Source organism: Vulpes lagopus, chromosome 8, assembly GCF_018345385.1.
Source record: "Vulpes lagopus strain Blue_001 chromosome 8, ASM1834538v1, whole genome shotgun sequence".
NCBI classification, from domain to species: domain Eukaryota; kingdom Metazoa; phylum Chordata; class Mammalia; order Carnivora; family Canidae; genus Vulpes; species Vulpes lagopus.
The window spans coordinates 33,164,492-33,185,112 of NC_054831.1; the positions used below are offsets into that span (position 1 = coordinate 33,164,492).

At 35.8% G+C, this 20,621-nt stretch overlaps 1 protein-coding gene across 4 annotated transcripts in view; it reads left to right on the forward strand.

The window, feature by feature from the left end:
- Positions 1–20,621, forward strand: part of ZMYM2 (zinc finger MYM-type containing 2) — a 108,575-nt gene that overhangs the window by 73,979 nt on the left and 13,975 nt on the right. For 3 of the 4 annotated variants that reach the window (XM_041765641.1, XM_041765640.1, XM_041765639.1), the window contains 7 exons: positions 4,985–5,114; positions 5,858–5,973; positions 6,905–7,076; positions 8,330–8,455; positions 9,278–9,372; positions 10,659–10,827; positions 11,071–11,222. In XM_041765641.1, the coding sequence (XP_041621575.1) occupies positions 4,985–5,114; positions 5,858–5,973; positions 6,905–7,076; positions 8,330–8,455; positions 9,278–9,372; positions 10,659–10,827; positions 11,071–11,222 (960 nt within the window). Of the gene's footprint in view, positions 1–4,984; positions 5,115–5,857; positions 5,974–6,904; positions 7,077–8,329; positions 8,456–9,277; positions 9,373–10,656; positions 10,828–11,070; positions 11,223–20,621 lie in introns of those variants that run through there. The other variant, XR_005989360.1, reaches the window with a different exon arrangement.

Sequence of the window (20,621 nt, forward strand, 5' to 3'; positions counted from 1 at the left end):
GGTGTTCAGTGAATTTACTTGAATCCTGACTTGAGAACTTTAGCTCTGTCATCTTTCCCAGGTTGTGTAATTTCTGCACCTTAGTTTTTTCATCTTTACTGTAAAGTGGGATTGATTAAAAGGCCTTCCTCTTATAGTGTTAAGAGAATTAAATAACTCCTTCTATGAGTTGCGTAGATTTGGTGTTTTATGTAATGTCTTAGTCCATTTGAGCTACTATAGCAATACCATATAGATGGGGTGGTTAACAAACAAGAATTATTTTTCACAGTTCTGGAGGCTGGGAAGTCTAAAATCAAGATGCTAGCAGATAACAATATCTGGAGCGAGTCTGCTTCTAGCTTTATAAATCAGCCATCTTTTCACGGTGTCTTCACATTGTAAAAAGGGGCGAGAGATCTCTAGGATTTCTTTTATGATGGCATTACTCCCATTTATGAGGCCTCTGTTGTCGTGATATAATCCCCATATTATGGCCACACCTTCAGATACCATCACATTGGGTATTAGATTTCAACATACATTGTCTATAGCACATAGTCTCTGGCACGAAGTAAATACTGAACAGATGGTAGCTTTTGTCATTATAATTTTAATTATTTTGGGTTCTCCTCCAATATTCAGTATAAATAGACGTACGTATATCTTGCTTACTGACAGACAGAAAAGTAACAAGCATCAAGTGTAGGTCTTTACTAGGTGGCATACTTTGATTGATATGATGTGATGTTTCTAAATGACAGGAGGGAAAACATTGCATGATCTAGGATATCTATAATTTTGGACCCCTGGTTCTTATGTGAGAGTTCTAGGGGATTTTCCTGCTTGAACCAGGTTACCTAATTTTGGTATGTTGTAGATACTCGGTGCCTATTTGTTAAATTATTCTTCCCATTTTACAGTTGAGGAAGTTGAAACACAAGAGATTGAGTCACTTTCCTGATGTTGCACAGCAGTAGTATTAGGACTAGGTTCCCTAGCTCTTTGTTCATAGCTCTTTTTCTTAGCTGATTAATAATGTGGTTTGAAATCCTGATGAATCTAGAATAGTACCAGTCCCTTGGCCATATGCATTATTTGTAACTTGAGAGATATGTACCATATAAACAGCTTTTAAAAAAATTCTTGAAAAAATTTCTATCTCTTTAAATATGCACAGATAAATTTATTACACAGTAAATGCTTTAAGTACAATTGATCATCATTTGCAAATTTGCCATTTCCCTAAAATATATTTGTAACCCCTAAATCAATACCCATGGTATTTTCAAAGAAATTTGCAGACATGTGCAGAGTGGTAAAAAACGTGAATCTCCTGAGGCATATCTTCTCCTGAGTTAGAACAAAGCAAAGCTTTCCCTTCTTGTCACGCCTCACCCTATAAGCAGGTGTCCTTTTCGTAGTCTAATAATTAGTATTGTCTTTTTCGTTTTTTGTCCTTTTTGTTGATGATTTTTGCTTTATAAAAGATCCCCCAAGCATAGTATTAACATGCTACCTATGTTCCTAAACACCAAAAGGCTGCTCTATGCCTTATGGAGGAAATAATGTGTATTAGGTGAGCTTCATTCAGTTTGGCAGTGAGTTTAATGTTCGCAAGTCAGCAATATGGTACAATGAGAAAAAGGAGGGATCCCTGGGTGGCGCAGCGGTTTGGCGCCTGCCTTTGGCCCAGGGCGCGATCCTGGAGACCCGGGATCGAATCCCACGTCAGGCTCCCAGTGCATGGAGCCTGCTTCTCCCTCTGCCTGTGTCTCTGCCTCTCTCTCTCTCTCTCTCTCTCTCTCTCTCTGTGACTATAATAAATAAATAAAAATTAAAAAAAAAAAAAAAAAAGAAAAAGGAGTAAGAAATTCACAAAAGATGAGGCAACTCCAAGTGTTGAAGTAAAATCTATAGTACATGGTGAAGCAATGGAAAAGAAGTAAGATTGATTATATTTATGGATTCATGGACTTAGGACTAATTAAAAAACAAACAAACAAACCATAGTGAAACAGCATTGTTGTCAGGCTTTCAGCTTATAATGTGTTACCCAGGATCAAGAAAAAGTTACTCTTCTTGCCTATAGCTGGCTGGCTCACACATTTCAAGCAAAATGGTATGAAAAATATTAGACTTGCATGTGAGATAGTTTCTGCAGGTTAGGACCAGGATGCTGTGGAAGAATATTAGCGAAATGTTAACACAGGAAACAGGGATATGCATTCAGGAAGATCTCAACACTAGTGGGACTGTGACTTGCTTTCACAAGGTCAGTGGCAAATGAACCTAAATAATACAAGTGGTCTTCAAAGCCCCTGACTTTAAATCATTTAGAGACCATACAACCTTGCTATTGTGTGCCAAAGCCAAGGATAACTTCAAACCCCTCTTGGTACATAGAGCCCAAAATCCATGAAAAACCCAGGGAAAAAACTGAACTGTACATTGGAGGTGGAACAAAAAAGCATGAATGGTATCTAAAATATTCTGGGATTGGTTCTCCCAACTGTTTCATCCTAGAAGTCGAACACTGTCTCCAGAATGAAAACGTTGCTTTGAGGTTTTATTACAAGGTAATTCCATTGCCTTGAAGAAAAATGCCTATTTCGGTTATATTTCCTTTTATGCCCTCAAACACACTCTCTCTCATCCAGACTCTCAATCAGTGCATAATTAAAGCTTTCAAGACCTACTTCATGAGAAAGCTTTCGAGCGTCCGTACCAACAAGGAAACCACCTTGATAGATTATTGGAAATTAGTCACTGTACGCAACATTATTTATTATGTTGGCACAGCTTAGGACAGGATCAAGCAGGCTACTATGAGTAATTGTTAGGAAAATGTTTGACCAGACAGTGTGAAAAGTTTCAGAGTCTTTGAAGGTGTAACAGAAAATAAAAAGAACGGTGTTAAAAACATAATGTGTATTGTACCAAATAAGTGAAGAACACTTTGGGGACATGCATGTGTTTGAGAAAGTTTGGTAGAGAGGGCAGTATAGCCCACCGATGAAGACCTTGACAAGATGACAAAACAAGGCATCAGTTCAGTGATGAAAGTCAGCCTAAGACTCCCAAGAATGGCCAAAATACTGGAATGGAATTCTGCCTTGGGAAAAATTGTCAGTGACCTGAAAAAATATGACCCTATGCTTGAACAAAGCCCCAAATTTAAGTACCACTGTGTTTATTGTTTATATCAAGATGCCTAAAAGCCAAGCAGACAAGGCTGCTTTCATTTTTTGAAGCCAGTTTGGGAGGGAAAAGTGCTGACATTGTCAACAAGACAATGAAGAGCCAACTCTTGAGATAGAACTGCCAGATGTCACCATGTCACCTTCTTTAACTTCTTCCTCTTCTACAGAATAATTGCCATCAACCTTTCCCTTGGTTTTTATGGGCATACCAAAGGTTGAGAGGTTTAACCACACAGTGCACTGCCCCATTGTACATTCTGCAAGTCCACTAAGAGTAAGATGTTAATGTTTTTATAAAACTTAAAATATTTACTCTTTTTTCCCCCAGGATTTTATTTGCATTAATGCACAATATACAGTATGTGTTAACAGGACTGATTATGAGTACCATACAGTATGTATGTACTGTATCTGTATACTGTGCAAATGTGTACACAGCTGAGTGAGTCAATAATCCTAGTACAGTATAGCACGAGTAAATGCTATAATCATGTGTTATTAAAAAAACATGGCATATAATGATTTGTAAGAAATGTATATGAAAACAAATGTGTTTTAAGAGAAACACTGTTATGTATTGATCTGTTGATGAAAATGATGTGACCAGAGACTTGTAGGAACCTAACTTTATATTTACTATTGGAGTAATGATTCAGTATTTACTACTTAAGTATTCATGGTGACTGTATAGAAGTACCTCAGATATTCTGTATTCTGTACCTTTTTTCCTTTTTTTAAAATAAATTTATTTTTTATTGGTGTTTAATTTACCAACATACAGAATAACACCCAGTGCTCATCCCATCAAGTGCCCCCCTCAGTGCCCGTCACCCATTCACTCCCACCCCCCACCCTCCTCCCCTTCCACCACCCCTAGTTCGTTTCCCAGAGTTAGGAGTCTTTATGTTCTGTCTCCCTTTCTGATATTTCCCACACATTTCTTCTCCCTTCCCTTCTATTCCCTTTCACTATTATTTATATTCCCCAAATGAATGAGAACATATAATGTTTGTCCTTCTTCGATTGACTTACTTCACTCAGCATAATACCCTCCAGTTCCATCCACGTTGAAGCAAATGGTGGGTATTTGTCATTTCTTAATGGCTGAGTAATATTCCATTGTATACATAGACCACATCTTCTTTATCCATTCATTTTTCGATGGACACCGAGGCTCCTTCCACAGTTTGGCTATTGTTGTACCTTTTTTCCTATATTAATAGGTGGTATGGCGAGCACCTATGTTTAGTCCCTTATAGACAGATCTTTAGCTTATTTTAAAGTAAGTGTGTGTGTGTGTGTGTGTGTGTTACAGGGGATGTTGTGGGCAGGGGGAGCTTCTCAATTGCAAATAATGCTACAGTGAACATGGTGAAAACAGCTGAGAGACTATTACCTAGGACAGGTTTCTGAAATTATAATTGCTGCAACATACAAGAACTTTTTTCTTTCTCAAATAAATTTAAAAGAGCCTAATTATTTTCAATATTCAGGTTAACAATGTTGTATTTTTTATTTAAAAGTGAAAATCGTCTTTTTATGTTTTTAAAATAATATGCTGGTGGTAGCCATTCTACGGTTCTGTGGAATGATTTCTCCTGCTTTGTCAGTACTTAGGACAGATTCACAGTGATCCTTTCACATTAAGACTATTGTAAACATAGTAATAGTAACATAATTTGGTTATACTCTTAAACTCTTGTCTGTTCCCTCACATCACCTAGAAACCAGATATTCATTAACACTGGGAAGTAATAAAAATTAGAGGCAAAAATAAAATGTTTCTCTTTGCTTCTCTGTAGGGTTCAGCACCACCCCCTTCTCCAACACCTAATAAGGAAATGAAGAACAAAGCTGTTCTTTGCAAACCTTTAACAATGACGAAAGCTACTTATTGTAAACCTCATATGCAGACCAAATCTTGTCAGACAGGTAACTTAGGAAAGATTGCCTTATATACTTTCTTATACTTAATACTTCTCTTCCTGAAATTCATGCTTTCCTCAAATAATAGGCTATGGAATGTATTTGTTTGGTCACTTTGTAATTTTCTGTTTATTTTGCTTATCTGAGTTTAAACATGACATTGAGAATACAGGTTTCAAGGTCTAATTATTTAAAATAATTAGTGAAAATCAATCCCTTAAAGGCCCAGAATATAAATTATGTCACAAGTGAAAAAAAATGCTGTATCAAAAATTTCCTTGGGGCTAAATTCACTAAAATTACAGTAATCCCACTGAGAAAGTCATCTCTGTAAGTGTGACCTGTAATGTTAACAATTCTATTTCCTTGTCAGAATGAGATGAAATAATTCAATTGTATATTTTTATAAGATTTAAATGTATTCTAATTGTTTAACTAGATAAATCTTTTTGCAGGGGATATGAGGGAAATCTGATAGTATATCTCAAACTATATAATGTTTTTAAAGGATGTTTTCTTTGTATTAAAAAGGGGGCTAAATTCTGTTTTTGCTCTCTTTATTAAAAATTACTGTATTTAGTTTTACTGTTTTTACTGTACCTAAATTTGTGAAACTGTACCTAATTTCTTTTAAAAGGGAACTGAGGCTTAACTTAAATTTTTATTTGTTACCAAATTATTTTAACATGGAGTAACTATGTATTAAGTGTTATTTAATATTGCTTCTTAAACACATTTTGTATTTTTAGATGATAATTGGAAAACAGAGTATGTTCCAGTGCCTATTCCTGTACCTGTGTATATCCCAGTACCTATGCACATGTACAGTCAGAATATTCCTGTTCCTACTACAGTTCCTGTTCCTGTAAGTCAGATTTTAAGTTTTTTTTCATTTTGAGGTTTATCAGGCATTAGATAGGAGAACAATGTTGTAATTCCTACATTAGTGAAGCCAGTAGAACAGAGGGTTGAGTCTTTGCCTTTACCATTTAAATAAGGTTTGGTTGAATCTCTGTCAATGTTTGCTTTGTGTTTAATCAAGTATATGTTCGTCTTTATTTTTTTATTTTTTTTATATGTTCATCTTTAAAGGTGAAGTTTAGCAAATGCCTTTGTGTGCTTTATGCATATATGTAGTATTTTCTATTTGAGTTCATTTTAGAGAAAAATATTTGTGAAGTTGTAAGGTTTAAAACTGAAACATGGAATAAAATTTCATATAAATTATCATTACATTATTTTGTCCTAAGTCACTTGCAGTAAAGACATTATGCCAGGACTTGGCTGCCATAGTCTCCTGGGAGACTGAAGTACCTCAAATACTATTTTTCTTTAATTTTTATTTAAAAAAAAAGGCTGCTTGTTTTCTGGGCTGTGTTACAGTTGACATCTTAGTTTTGGTATGTGTTTTTTCCAAAACTTTTATCCACTGTGGTATTATAAAGATCATGTGTTAGAATAATTTTTAATTTGGGAAATTATTTATTTGTTAGAGAATGAGAGAGAGAAAGCAGGAGCAAGAGCAGGGAGAAAAGGGAAAAGCGGAGAGGGAGAAGGAGAAGCAGGCTCCCTGCTAAGCAGCCTATGTGAGGGCTTAGTCTCAGGACCCAGAGATCATGACCTGAGCCAAACGCAGACTCTTAACTGACTGAGCCATCCAGGTGCCCCTAAAGATTTTAATTTTAAGTAATCTCCACACCCTCCACTGACTATACCAGACTGGCTTCCCCTGCCCTCCCAGGAAAATTACCTTCTAATGTTGAGTGAACCTAACAGTAAATACTTTGGTTAATTAGGTGCCGGTTCCTGTTTTTCTGCCTGCCTCATTGGATAGCAATGAGAAGATCCCTGCAGCCATTGAAGATCTAAAAAGCAAAGTTTCTTCAGATCCTCTTGATACAGAGCTGCTTACAATGACAGATATGATGACTGAAGATGAGGGGAAAACAGAAGCTGCCAACATTAACAGTGAGCTGCACTATATTTCACCTTGTGAATGTGTATCATTGGTTTTCAATAAGTGTTGTAATTATTATAGTATGTTGCAGGACATATCATTATGTTTCAACTTGATATAGGAGTGGGGGAAGTATTGCAACAAAAACGTATTTTTGTATTAAGAGATCCATACTCTTTTCTAGGCACATGCTGTCTCTTATGCCATGCCCAGTTTCAAGCAGGAATTTTTAAGGTCCCTGTTTTAATTGGAACAGAATTTGACTTGTAAAATCAACTCAGAATTCCTGTTTTAATGTACTAGCTCAGACAAAAAAAAACTTGTAGTAGACTTTAATAATGATCCAAACTCTTATTTTGTAATGGTTATCCCCAATTTTGTTTTGTTGGCTATACTTAATAAAATAATTTGCATTATCTAAACCGGGGTTTATCCTAATTTCTCTTAGGGCAGTGTTTGCCAAATGTAACATAAGTATGTTATAGATGATTCTCTTAGAATATTTATTCCTACCCTTACTCTTTTGGTATTACCCACAGTCTTATTTCAACCACAAAACTGCCTAATCTTTTTTGCCCTAGGATACAATAGAAGCAGTATAAATTCTGTGTGTTTCATAATGTGACAGTGTTTGTTGAGGACTTTGTTACAGATTAATTTAGGGGGTTGCAACCAGTGGTTTTGTTTGTTTGTTAATGAAGTGAAATGGGAAAATGTTAGTGTGAATCTCATCGAAAGGATATTGTTTTGTGAAACTTTTGTTTCCTGTATGTGTGTCTATATTTGTCTTTCTGTCTCCCATCACCACCTTCAAATGGATAAAATGCATATCTTTCTGTGGGTTGTAATATAAAACTGAAAACAACTGATCAAAACATTGGAAAGCAGTTGTAATGAAAAACTTAGGTCATAATTCAAAAACTGTTGAAAATGGCATTATCCACCCTTATTTTATTTTTCATGAGAGATTGCTTTTAGAAATACTCTGCATACCAGAGTTGTTTATCAAAGCATACCTGTTAACTTTTGAAAAGGGGCAGTTAAAGGATTAAAAGTTTCCATGTGCTAATGCTTGCTTATCTAACAATAACAAAATTTATGGTAGTTACATTTCAAGATAGCTATATATACCTTTTCCTTTTGTGACATTAATGTGTTAATTCTTGTTTTATATTTAAAATTAAATGACTTCTTTTGCTAGGTTAAATAAAGGTACTTTTAAGTTCTTCTGTTTTGATTTTTTTATATTATGACTTGATTACAGGTGTAATTATTGAAACTGACATAATTGGTTCAGATCTCTTGAAGAACTCTGACCCGGAGACACAGTCGAATATGCCTGATGTACCATATGAACCAGATTTGGATATTGAAATAGATTTCCCCAGAGGTACTCAAAATGCTATTTTATTCTTTAAGTGTAAACTATGGTTGTGGAATTTAGTTACGGAATCATAACTGTGGTTATGATCATTATCATTTAATGTTTGTGCTATTACCTTTACTGTTTATATTTGTCTTTTTTTCTTTTCTTTTTTTACCCAAACAAAATTCAACAGTTAATTTCTGAAATGGGCTATAGGATTGAATTGAAGAAACTTGAAGAGAATTTCTTTAGAAATTCTCTAAATTTTTAGAGCCTAAAAAGATACTTTCCTACTGTAATTCATTATAGAAAACTTTGTAGATAGAGAAAAGATAAAGAAGTGGTTGTTTCTTTTTAAAAAATTAAATAAAATGTTGATAGTATTTTTCATAAGTTTTTTTAAAAATTAAGTTTCACCTTCAAGGGGAAAAAAAGTATTTTCAGGTCTTTTGTTGTGAAAGAGATGTTCTGTTTTTCATTATTTTCCTAAATTTATTGATGACTAATCACATCCAATAGAATGTAAAGCATTTTATTTTAAAAGTTTGATATGTTGAATTGGATTTGTACTTAAGACCGTTTAAATCTTAGAATTGAATTTCAGGTTGTAATAGTTTTTCTGATCTTAGACATTTCCATGAAAATTTCATGTTGTTATTTAAAGGTCTGAATAGGGTTTACCAGAACTCATAGATGATATCCCCCCCCCCCGCCCCCCAGCATAAGTTATCCCCATATATAGGTGCTTGTTTATATTCTGTGATTAGTTCTTTGTTGGCTGTTTTATGTAACGTAAGCTTGTGCTGTTATATTTGGAAATAAAAGTTCTTCTGATCTGATTGCCAGCTGCTGAGGAGCTTGATATGGAAAATGAATTTTTATTGCCACCTGTTTTTGGAGAAGAATATGAGGAACAGCCTAGACCTCGATCTAAAAAAAAGGTATAAAGTAATAGTATTCTTGCATTTAACCACTATCTCTATGTAGTGATACCTCTTTAGGTGTGGAGCAAGGGTATAGTGATCCACAGTTGTGTCTGAGACTATGGGAAGACTTGTTTCCCCTAGATTTAAAAGGCTTTATTTTATTTATTTATTTTTTTAAATTAATTTTTATTGGTGTTAAAAGGCTTTAAGAGTTAGTCTTTATTACTTCATTTCTAAGTAATAAAAATGTCTCAGATTTACTTATAACTTTATAGAACAGTGAATATTATTGCCATTTAATTTTCCTTTTATCCTGACAAAAGATTGATGTAGCTAAAGAATAAACTCAATTATTTAGCAAGAATTGAGACTGTTTTCTAGAGATCTGTTTTTTCCATTATTTTTTCTGATGAGACTAATCTGTGAGATTGATGTACACAGTTTATAATATCTGGTCTTTTTAAGCATGTCAGCATATGGAAAGACGTGCTGGATAGTTTAATTGTTCAGGTAGGTCAAATCTACGTGTATTAACAGGTGTGATTTTTTAAGAATACTTTATCAACAACTTTATATATTTATTTAACATAAAGCAAGATAAAAAAATAACACAAAGCGAGATTAAAAGAAAAAGAAAATGATGACTTTCACAAATTTCCCCACAAAGAAAAAGAAAAAATCGAAAAAGTAGTGAGTACCTACAATAGAATGAAGTTGGATTCCTCTTTGATACCACACACAAAAATGAACTCAAAATAGGTCATAGGCCTAAATGTAAGGACTAAAATTATAAAATAACATAGGTTTAAATCTTGATTACCTTGGGTTATGTAGGTGTACTTTGATATACCAAAAGTACTAGGAATAACAGGAAAAATTGGTGAATTAGGTGTACTACATCAAAATTTAAAACTTTTAATACAGCAAATAATGCCATCATGACAGTGAAAGGAGCTGAGTGGTCATTCCCCATAAGTTGGGATCACAGAAAAATTCCATTTCTCTCTCCCATTAATATGTAGAATCCTTTTCAGATTATTTATTATATCTTATACTTAATTATTTTATCAGTGACTCTCACAGAAGTTAAAATGATTTTGATATATAAAGTGGTTTATGTAGAAATATGGCACTCCTGGAGATATATTTCAAGTAACTATTCTCAGATTCTGGAATACCAATCAATTCTAAGTGTATATGTTTTTCTTAATTTGCATTTGTTGAGAGATTTTTTTACATAAAGTCATGAAATAATACAGGTTTTTTTAAAAAAACATCTTACAATGGTGTTTTACTAATAGGGAGCCAAGAGAAAAGCTGTATCAGGATACCAGTCTCATGATGATAGTTCTGACAATTCAGAATGTACCTTTCCTTTCAAATATACGTATGGTGTAAACGCATGGAAACACTGGGTCAAAACTAGGCAACTTGATGAAGATCTTCTGGTATTAGATGAGCTAAAATCTCGTAAGTGTTCTGATTTTGTTTCCTCTATGTCTTACTTCAAATCAAGATTTTGGTTATTAAACTACATTTACTTTAAAAAAACCATAAGTATAGTTCACAGTATTTTAAGTACATTCAAATATAGATCGCATTTTACTCTTAAATTCTTAGAGTATAAATCAATTTCAGAAAGTTTCTCATTCTTAAAGTTTCTCAATCTTTAGAGTAAATAATAACAGTTACTAATTTTTTCTTTCTTTTTAGCTAAATCAGTAAAGTTAAAAGAGGATCTGCTCTCTCATACCACAGCTGAGCTTAACTATGGGTTAGCCCATTTTGTCAATGAGATCCGACGTCCAAATGGAGAGAGTTATGCACCTGACAGCATCTATTATCTTTGCCTTGGAATACAGGAGGTTAGTAATATGATGGCTACTTTTGAATCTAATGTTAATAAGAAAGGTTGTTGTAGTTGCTTTGGAAAAGAAAAATGTTATGTTTCAAGAAAATTAAGGGTAGCTTTATGGAACATAATGATTTCTTAGTTTACCAAGATAAAAAAGAATTTCTTTGAAAATATTAGGATATTAAAAAGGATTTTCTTAGCTATTTCGTATATAGGTCTTTCTGTTATAATGAGATATGTTCCTAAAAATCCTCAAGTTCTCCGAAACTGTTGTACCATAACCAAAAGAGTTTATGTGAAAAATGGAGGTTGGGTCAGGCCACTTGAAACTCCTGTATCTTTTCTAACAGACCTCACAAAGCTGTATATTCGTTAGGATATATGGTAATCAGGATGACTTCATTTCCTCCTTACAATTAGAAATAAATGAATTAACATTCTGAGGCGTGATCTGTATATATATGTATATGTATTGCCTATATATGTATAAAGGTTAACAGAAAATGAGTTCCTTTGCAAATAGTGGATCTGTTTCAGTTGTACACTTCTCATGTTTCTAAGTTGTGAAATAGGATATTTACTCATTAGTTCTTCGGAATCATCTTATAAAAGATGATTCTTTAGGGGTTTTAGATAAACAAACCACATGTCTGGGAGTCTGTTTTCCATAATAAACATAAGGATCAACTTGTAATTCTGAACAAATTGTTCAAGTTGGAGCCCAGATGTTAGAAAGGATCTTGTTGACATTTTGTGTATTTTTAGCTGTGGTAAAAGATAGACTTTTTTTTTTTTTTTTAAAGATTTTATTTATTTTTTAGAGAGAGAGTAAATGAAAGAGAGAGAGTGCAAGTGAGTATGAGAAGGGGGGGTAGGGGCAAAGGGAGAAGCAGACTCCCTGCTGAGCAGGGAGCCCAATGTAGAGCTCCATCCCAGAACCCTGGGATCATGACCTTAGAAGAATACAGATGCTTAACCAACTGAGCATGTGCACTCATGTGCCCCAGGCCCAAAATTAAATGTTAATGCTGCTAACAGGTGGTAGATACTGAAGTAAATTACTCAGAAAATTCGAATTGTTTTAATTTATATTTTAGTTATATATTCTTCAGGATAGAGATTTGCCTGAGATTATACAAGTGGCAGTGGGGAAATACCACAATACTATAAATTAAATTATTGAAAAAGGCCATCATAAACTTTACAATAACAATCTAAAATATATAGAAGGTTTTATGAACCTCATGTTTACTTGGTAAATAGGTCCACCATTCCAAATCCCAAAACCCTTGAAAACTAGAGATTTCACCCTTTATGTTTTCACAGACTCATTTGATAGTAAAACCTGACTTGAAGAGTTTTCAGGTTACTATTTATTATACTTTCTGTTTGATTATCCATAAAATATGAACTATATAAGTCACTAAACAATTGTTAATGTTTCTTTTTTTTTAAATTTTTTAAAAAAATTTATTTATGATAGTCACAGAGAGAGAGAGAGAGAGAGAGAGAGAGAGAGAGAGAGAGGCAGAGACATAGGCAGAGGGAGAAGCAGGCTCCATGCACCGGGAGCCCGATGTGGGATTCGATCCCGGGTCTCCAGGATCGCGCCCTGAGCCAAAGGCAGGCGCCAAACTGCTGTGCCACCCAGGGATCCCAATTGTTAATGTTTCTAAACAAATATAGGGTACTTCCCTAGACCACTCTAGGAATATTATATAAGTATATACATACCATGTAAAATCCAAAACATTAAGAATCCCTAAACATATCTGTCCTCAGTGGTTCTGACTCATTGTGGACCCATGTATGTTTTTCCCGTTTTATTATACCGAGTAGTAAAAAAGAGTAGAAATAGCAGGTCCCAGGTGTAGGTGAAAACATCTCAGTAAGCATCAGAATCAGTTATTTATTACGTATAAATCCTCTTCAGAGCAAATAGGAGCTGGCTTTTACTCTTTGTGTCTTGTTCCATGCTGTCCATATAGTAGGCACTTATTGACTTGTACACAATAAACCTATCTTCAGTTTTCCACTGCTTTTTATTGTGTGTATTTATTTAAGATGATGGAACAATCTTTTTTTTTTTTTTTTAAAGATTTTATTCATGAGAGAGAGAGAAAGAGAGAGAGGCAGAGACACAGGCAGAGGGGGAAGCAGGCCCCATGCAGGAAGCCCGATGTAGGATTCGATCCCGGGACTCCAGGATCATTCCCTGGGCTGAAAGCAGGCACCAAACCACTGAGCCACCCAGGGATCCCTCTTTTTTTTTGGAACAATCTTTTTAAAAAGATGTTTATATCATCATAGAAATAGTTTTGTTTTCTAGATCAATCATTTGGTTTTTTTTTGTTTTTTAAAGATTTTAATTTATTTATTCTTGAGAGACAGACAGAGAGGCAGAGACATAGGCAGAGGGAGAAGCAGACGACTCCACAGGGAGCTTGATGTGGAACTTGATCTGGAACCCCAGGATCACGCCCTGAGCCAAAGACAGTTGCTCAACTGCTGAGCCACCCAGGCGCCCCTAGATCAATCATTTGTAAAAATGTTGAAGAGCACTCTAGGATTCTGCCAACATAACTCATCAGGAAGGGAAGAAATTGAGTCCTAGACTCTTACTAGTGGTTTCTTTTTTTTTTTTTAAGACTTTTTAAAAATCAAGTTAGTTAACATATAGTGTATTACTAGTTTTAGGGGTAGAATTTAGTGATTCATCAGTTGCATGTAACATCCAGTGCTCAGTGCATCAAAAAAGATAGTCTCCTCCTTTTTTTTTTTTTTTAAAGATTTTATTTATTTATTAATGAGACCGAGAGAGAGAGAGAGCGAGCATGGCAGAGACACAGGCAGAGGGAGAAACAGGCTCCATGCAGGGAGCCCGACATGAGACTCGATCCCAGGTCTCCAGGATCAGACCCTGGGCTGAAGGTGGCACTAAAACGCTGAGCCATCCGGGCTGCCCAGATAGGCTCCTCCTCCTTAATGCACATCCCCATATTCCCATGCACCTCCCCTCTAGCAACTGTGTTTGTTTCTATATTTAATAGTCTCTTAATAGTTTGCACCCTATTTTTATTTTATTTTCCTTTCCTTTCCCTTTCCTTCTTGATTGGATTATTTATTTGTTCTTTGGATATTGAGTTTGATAAGTTCTTATAGATATTGAATGCTAGCTCTTTATCTGATATGTCATTTGCAAATATCTTCTCCCCCTCTGTGGGCTGCCTTTTAGTTTTGTTGATTGTTTCTTTTGCTGTGCAGAACATTTTATCTTGATGAAGTCCCAATAGTTCATTTTTGCTTTTGTTTCCCTTCCCTTTGGAGACATGTCTAGCAAGAAGTTGCTGTGGCCAAGGTCACAGAGGTTGCCGCCTGTGTTCTCCTTTAGGATTTTGACGGATTCCTGTCTCACATGTAGGTCTTTTATCCATTTTGAGTCTATTTTTGTGTATGGTATAAGAAAATGGTCCAGTTTCATTCTTCTACATATGGCTGTCCAATTTTCCTACAACATTTGTTGAAGAAACTTCCATTGGATATTCTTTTCTGCTTTGCTGAAGATTAGTTGACCAAATAGTTGAAGGTCCATTTCTGGGTTCGCTATTCTGTTCCACTGATATATGAATTGATTTTTGTGCTAGTACCATACTGTCTTGATGATTACAGCTTTATTTATTTTATTTTATTTTTTTAAAAAAGATATTTATTTATTTGAGAGAGAATGAGTAGGGGGGTGCTTAACGAGAGGGAGAATCAGACTTCCTACTGAGCAGAGAGCCCCATGCGGGGCTCTATCCTATGACCCTAGGATCGTGACCTGACTTGAAGGCAGAAACTTAACTGACTGAGCCATGGAGGCACCTGGATTACAACTTTAATAATACAGCTTAAAAAAAAAAAAAAAAAATACAGCTTAAACTCCGAATTTTGATGCCTGCAGCTTTAGTTTTCTTTTTCAACATTACTTTGGTTATTTGGGGTCTTCTCTGGTTCCATAAATTTTAGAATTGTTTGTTCCAGCTCTGTGAAAAATGCTGTTATTTTGATAGAGATTGTATTGAATTTGTAGATTGCTATGGGTAGCACAAGACATTTTAACAATATTTGTTCTTCCAGTCTGTGAGCATGGAATGTTTCTTTATGTCTTCCTTAATTTCTTTGATAAGTGTTCTATAGTTTTCAGAGTACAGATCCTTTACCTCTGTGGTTAGGTTTATTCCTAGGTATTTTATGTTTTTTTGGTGCAATTGTAAATGGGATCGGATTCTGATTTCCCTTTCTTCTGCTTCATTGTTGGTACCTAGAAATGTTACAGGCTTCTGTGTGTTGATGTTACATCTTGCCACTTTGCTGAATTCCTGTATCACTTCTAGGAATTTTGGGGTGGAGTCTTTTTTTTTTTTTTTTTTTTAAGATTTTATTTATTATTTCTTCATGATAGCCGGAGAGAGAGAGAGAGAGGCAGAGACACAGGCAGAAGGGAGAAGCAGGCTCCATGCTGGGAGTCTGAAGCGGGACTCGATCCCGGGACTCCAGGATTACGCCCTGAGTCAGTTAGGCGCTGAACCGCTGAGCCACCCAGGGTTCCCCTAGGGTAGAGTCTTGCAGGTTTTTTACGGAGTATCATGTCATATGTGAAGAGTGAAAGTTTGACTTCTTCCTTGCTGATTGGGTTGCATTTTATTTCATTTTGTTGTCCAATTGCTGAGGCTAGGACTTCTAGTATTATGTTGAACAACAGTGGTGAGAGTAGATATCCCTCTTGTGTTCCTGAACTTAGGGTAAAAGCTCTCCATTTTTCCTCATTGACGATGATATTAGCTGTGAATCTTTCTCGTGTGTGGTCTTTATGATGTAGAGGTATTTTCCTTCTATCCCTACTTTCTTGAGGGTTTTTATGAAGAAAAGATGCTGTATTTTGTCAAATGCTTTTTCTGTGTCAGTTGAGAGAATCATATGGTTCTTACCCTTTCTTTTATTAGTGTGGTGTATCATGTTGATTGATTTGCGTATGTTGAATCACCCCTGTAACCCAGGAATAAATCCCACTTAGTTGTGGTGAATAATCCTTTTAATGTACTGTTGGATCCGATTAGCTAGTATCTTAGAATTTTCCATCCTTGTTCATCAGAGGATATTGGTCTGTAGTTATCTTTTTTAGTGGGGTCTTTATCTGGTTTTGGGAATAAGGTAATGCTGGCTTCATAGAATGAGTTTGGAAGTTTTCCTTCCATTTCCATTTTTTTTTTCATTTTTTTTTTTTTTAAGATTTTATCTATTTATTCATGAGAGAGAGAGAGGAGAGGCAGAAACGAAGGCAGAGGGAAAATAGGCCCCTCACAGGGAGCCCGATGTGGGACTCAATCCCCAAACTGGGATCACGCTCTGAGCCAGAGGTGCTCAACCGCTGAGCCACCCAGGCGTCCCCCATTTCTATTTTTCTGAAACAGTTTCAGAGGAATAGATGTTAGTGCTTCTTTAAATGTTTGGTAGAATTCCCCTGGGAAGCCATCCACCCCTGAGATGGCTAATATCCAGAATCCCTAAGGAACTTATCTTTTTGATTGGTAGACTTGATTATTGATCTCATTCTTTTCTGGTTATGGGTCTGATCAGGTTTCCTATTTCTTCCTGTTTCAGTTTTGGTAGTTTATATGTTTTTAGGAATTTGTCCATTTCTAATTGCCTAATTTGTTGGCAAATGATTTCTCACAGTATTCACAAACAAGTTTATGTATTTCAGTGGTATTGGTTGTGAGCTCTTCTTTTTCATTCGTTATTTATTTGGGTTTTTTTTCTTTTTGCTAAGTCTGGCTAGGGATTTATCAGTTTTGTTAATTCAAAGAACTAATTCCTAGTTTCATTAATCTGTTCTTTTGATTATCGTTCATTTCTGCTCTAATCTTTATTATTTCCCTTCTGCTGGATTTAGGTGTTATTTACTGTTCTTTTTCTAGCTCTTTTTGGTATAAGGTTAGGTTATATATTTGAGACTTTTCTTGCTTCTTTAGCAAGGCCTGTATTGCAGTATACTTCAGCAAAGGCTGTATCCCAAAGGTTTGGATTGTGGTATTTCCATTTTCTTTTTCTTCCGTTTTGTTTTTTTAATTCGTCTTTAATTTCCTTTTTTTTTTTTTTAAAGATTTTATTTATTCATGAGAAACAAAGAGAGAGAGAGAGAGAGAGAGGCAGAGTCAGAGGCAGAGGCAGAGGCAGAGGCAAAGACATAGGGCAGAGGGAGATGCAGGCTCCACGCTGGGAGCCTGACAAGGGACTCCATCCCAGCACTCCAGGATCATGCCCTGGGCTGAAGGCAGGTGTCTCCGTCTTTTTTTTTTTTTTTTAAGATTTTATTTATTTATTTATTTATTTATTCATTCATTCATTCATTCATTCATTCATTCATTCATTTATTTATTTATTTATTTATGAGGGGGATGGGGCGGGCACAGACACAGGCAGAGGGAGAAGCAGGCTCCATGCAGGGAGCCTGATGTGGGACTTGATCCCAGGTCTCCAGTATCACACCCTGGGCTGAAGGTGGCACTACACCGCTGAGCCACCCGGGCTGCCCTGGCATTTCCTGAGCAAATTTCCTGATTGACCCATTCATTTCTTAGGAGGAAGTTCTTTAAGCTAAACTCCATGTATTTTTGGTCTTTCCAGTTTTTTTTCTTATGATTGATTTCAAGTTTCATTGCATTGTGATCTGAAAATATGCGTGGTATGATCTCAGTCTTTTTGTACCAGTTGAGACCTGATTTGTGACCCACTATGTCATCGATTCTGGAGAATGTTCCATGTGCACTCAAAAAGAATGTTTTTCTGCTGCTTTAGGTTTGAAATGTTTTGAATTTACCTGTTAAGTCCATCTGGTCCAGTTAGTCATTTTTAGTCATTTAAAGTCCTTGTTTCCCTGTTGATCCTTTGCTTAGATGATCTGTCTTTTGCTGTGAGTGGGGTATTACAGTCTCGTACTGTTATTATTATCAATGAATTTCTTTGTTATTAATTGGTTTATATATTCAGCTGCTCCTAGTTTGGAGCATGAATATTTACAATTGTTAGAGCTTCTTGTTGGATGAATTCCTTTATTATGCTATAATATCCTTTTCATCTCTTATTACAGTCTTTGATTTAAAGCCTTCAGCCCAGGGTATGATCCTGGAGGCCCGGGATTGAGTCCCATGATGGGCTCCCTGCATGGAGCCTGCTTCTCCCTCTGCCTATGTCTATGCCTCTTTCTCTGTGTGTGTGTGTGTGTGTGTGTGTGTGTGTCTCATGAATAAATAAATAAAATCTTAAAAAAATAAAATAAAATCTAATTTGTCTGGGGATGCCTGCCTTCGGCTCACGGCGTGATCCCAGAGTCCTGGGATTGAGTCCCATATCGGGCTCCCTGCATGGAACCTGCTTCTCCTGTCTCTGCCTCTCTCTGTGTGTCTCTCATGAATAAATAAGTAAAATCTTAAAAAAAAAAAAATCTAGTTTGTCTGATGTAAGGATGGCTACTCCAGCTCTCTTTTGACGTCCATTAGCATGATAAATGGTTCTCTCACTTTCTATGTAGAGGTGTCTTTGTCTAAAATGAGTCTCTTGTAAATAGCATATTGATGTCTTTATTTTTAATCCATTCTGATACCCTATGTCTTTTGATTGAAGCATTTAGTCCATTTACATTCAGAGTAATTATTGATAGATATTAATTTAGTGCCATTGTATTACCTGTAAAGTCACTGTGTTTGTAGATTGTCTCTGTTCCTTTCTATACTTTGTTACTTTTGGTCTCTCTTTTTGCTCAGAAGTTCCCCTTTAATATTTCTTGCAGAGATGGTTTAGTGGTCACAAACTCCTTTAGTTTTTGTCTCAGAAACTCTCTCTCCTATTCTGAATGATAGCCTTGCTGGATAAAATATTTTTGGCTGCATATTTTTCCCATTTTACACGTTGAATATATCCTGCCACTACTTTCTGGCCTACCAGGTCTCTGTGGACAGGCCTGCTGCCAGCCTTATGTGTCTACCTTTATAGGTTAGGATCTTTTTTCCCTAGCTGCTTTCAGACTTCTGTCATTATCTTTGTATTTTGTGAGTTTCACTATGGTATGCCCTGATGTTGACCTATTTTTATTGATTTTGAGGAGCATTCTCTGTGCCTCTTGAAGTTGAATGCCTGTTTTCTTCCCCAGACTAGGGAAGTTCTCAGATATAATTTGTTCAAATAAACCTTCTGCCCCTTTATCCCACTGTTCTCCTGGGACTTCTGTGATGATGGGCATTATTTTGCTTTATGGAGTTGCTGAGTTCCCTAAACCTGCCTTCCTGATCTAATAGCTTTCTTTCCCTCTTCTTTTGAGCTTCATTATTTTTCCATAATTTTATCTTCTATAGTGTTTTTCTGTCCTCTTCTCTCTTCTCGTTCTCTAGTCCTTGTTGTGATTATATCCAGTAGGTTTACATCTCAGTTACAGCATTTTTTATTTTGGCCTGACTAGTTTTTAGGTCTTTTATCTCTGCAGGCAGGGTTTCTCTGGTGTCTTCTATGCTTTTTTCAAATCCAGCTAGTAGTCTTATGACCATTGATCTAAATTCTTGTTCAGATACATTGCTTATATCTATTTTGAGTAGGTCCCTGGCTGTAATATCTTCCTGATCTTTCTTTTGTGGAGTATTCCTCCATCTTGTCATTTTGGCTAAGTTTCTGTCTTCTTTTGCGTGTTACGAAAGTTTGTTATATTTTCTCCACCTGAGAGTAATGCTGTATTAAAAAGAGGTCATACACTGACCCGGGCCTGGTACTTAAGGAAGTGTTTCTGGTGTATGTTGTGAACACTCTACTGATGGATTTTGCCTGTTCTTTCTCACTGGTCAGTCCTGTGCAGGATTCCTCTTTTCTTGCAGTGGGGAGTGTTTGGACATTTATCTAGGTACGCTTTGATTTGTTTGTTGAAAAAAAGCATGGGAAAAAGGAAAGAAAGAAAAAAAAAGGGAGAAAAACAGGAAAGCCTGTTCCACAAGGAAGAGAAAAGGAAAAGGAATGAAAAAAAAACAAGACAATTTAAAAAATTACTATAAGCCTGATTTCAAAGAAGAAAAAAGATGCCTGATCCTAACAGAAAAGGAAATGAAAAAAAAAAAAAAAAAAAAAAACAAAGTTACAAGCAAAAAACTATAAGCCTGATTCCAGTGGAAAGAAGTAGTACAGCCTGGTCCTATTTCCACCAGAACTGAAGAGGATACTTTGAAGCGCCTATATGATCAGTAGACTTGGTGCAGGTAGTATGCTGCCTGTGTTGCTCTTTTGGGGGAGTTCCCTGCTGTGCTAGCTTGGTGTCTGCCCTGCCCCATTAAAGTATTTGCCAGGCACTTGGGGGCTGGGTTTGATGTAAACGACTCCCACTTCCCCT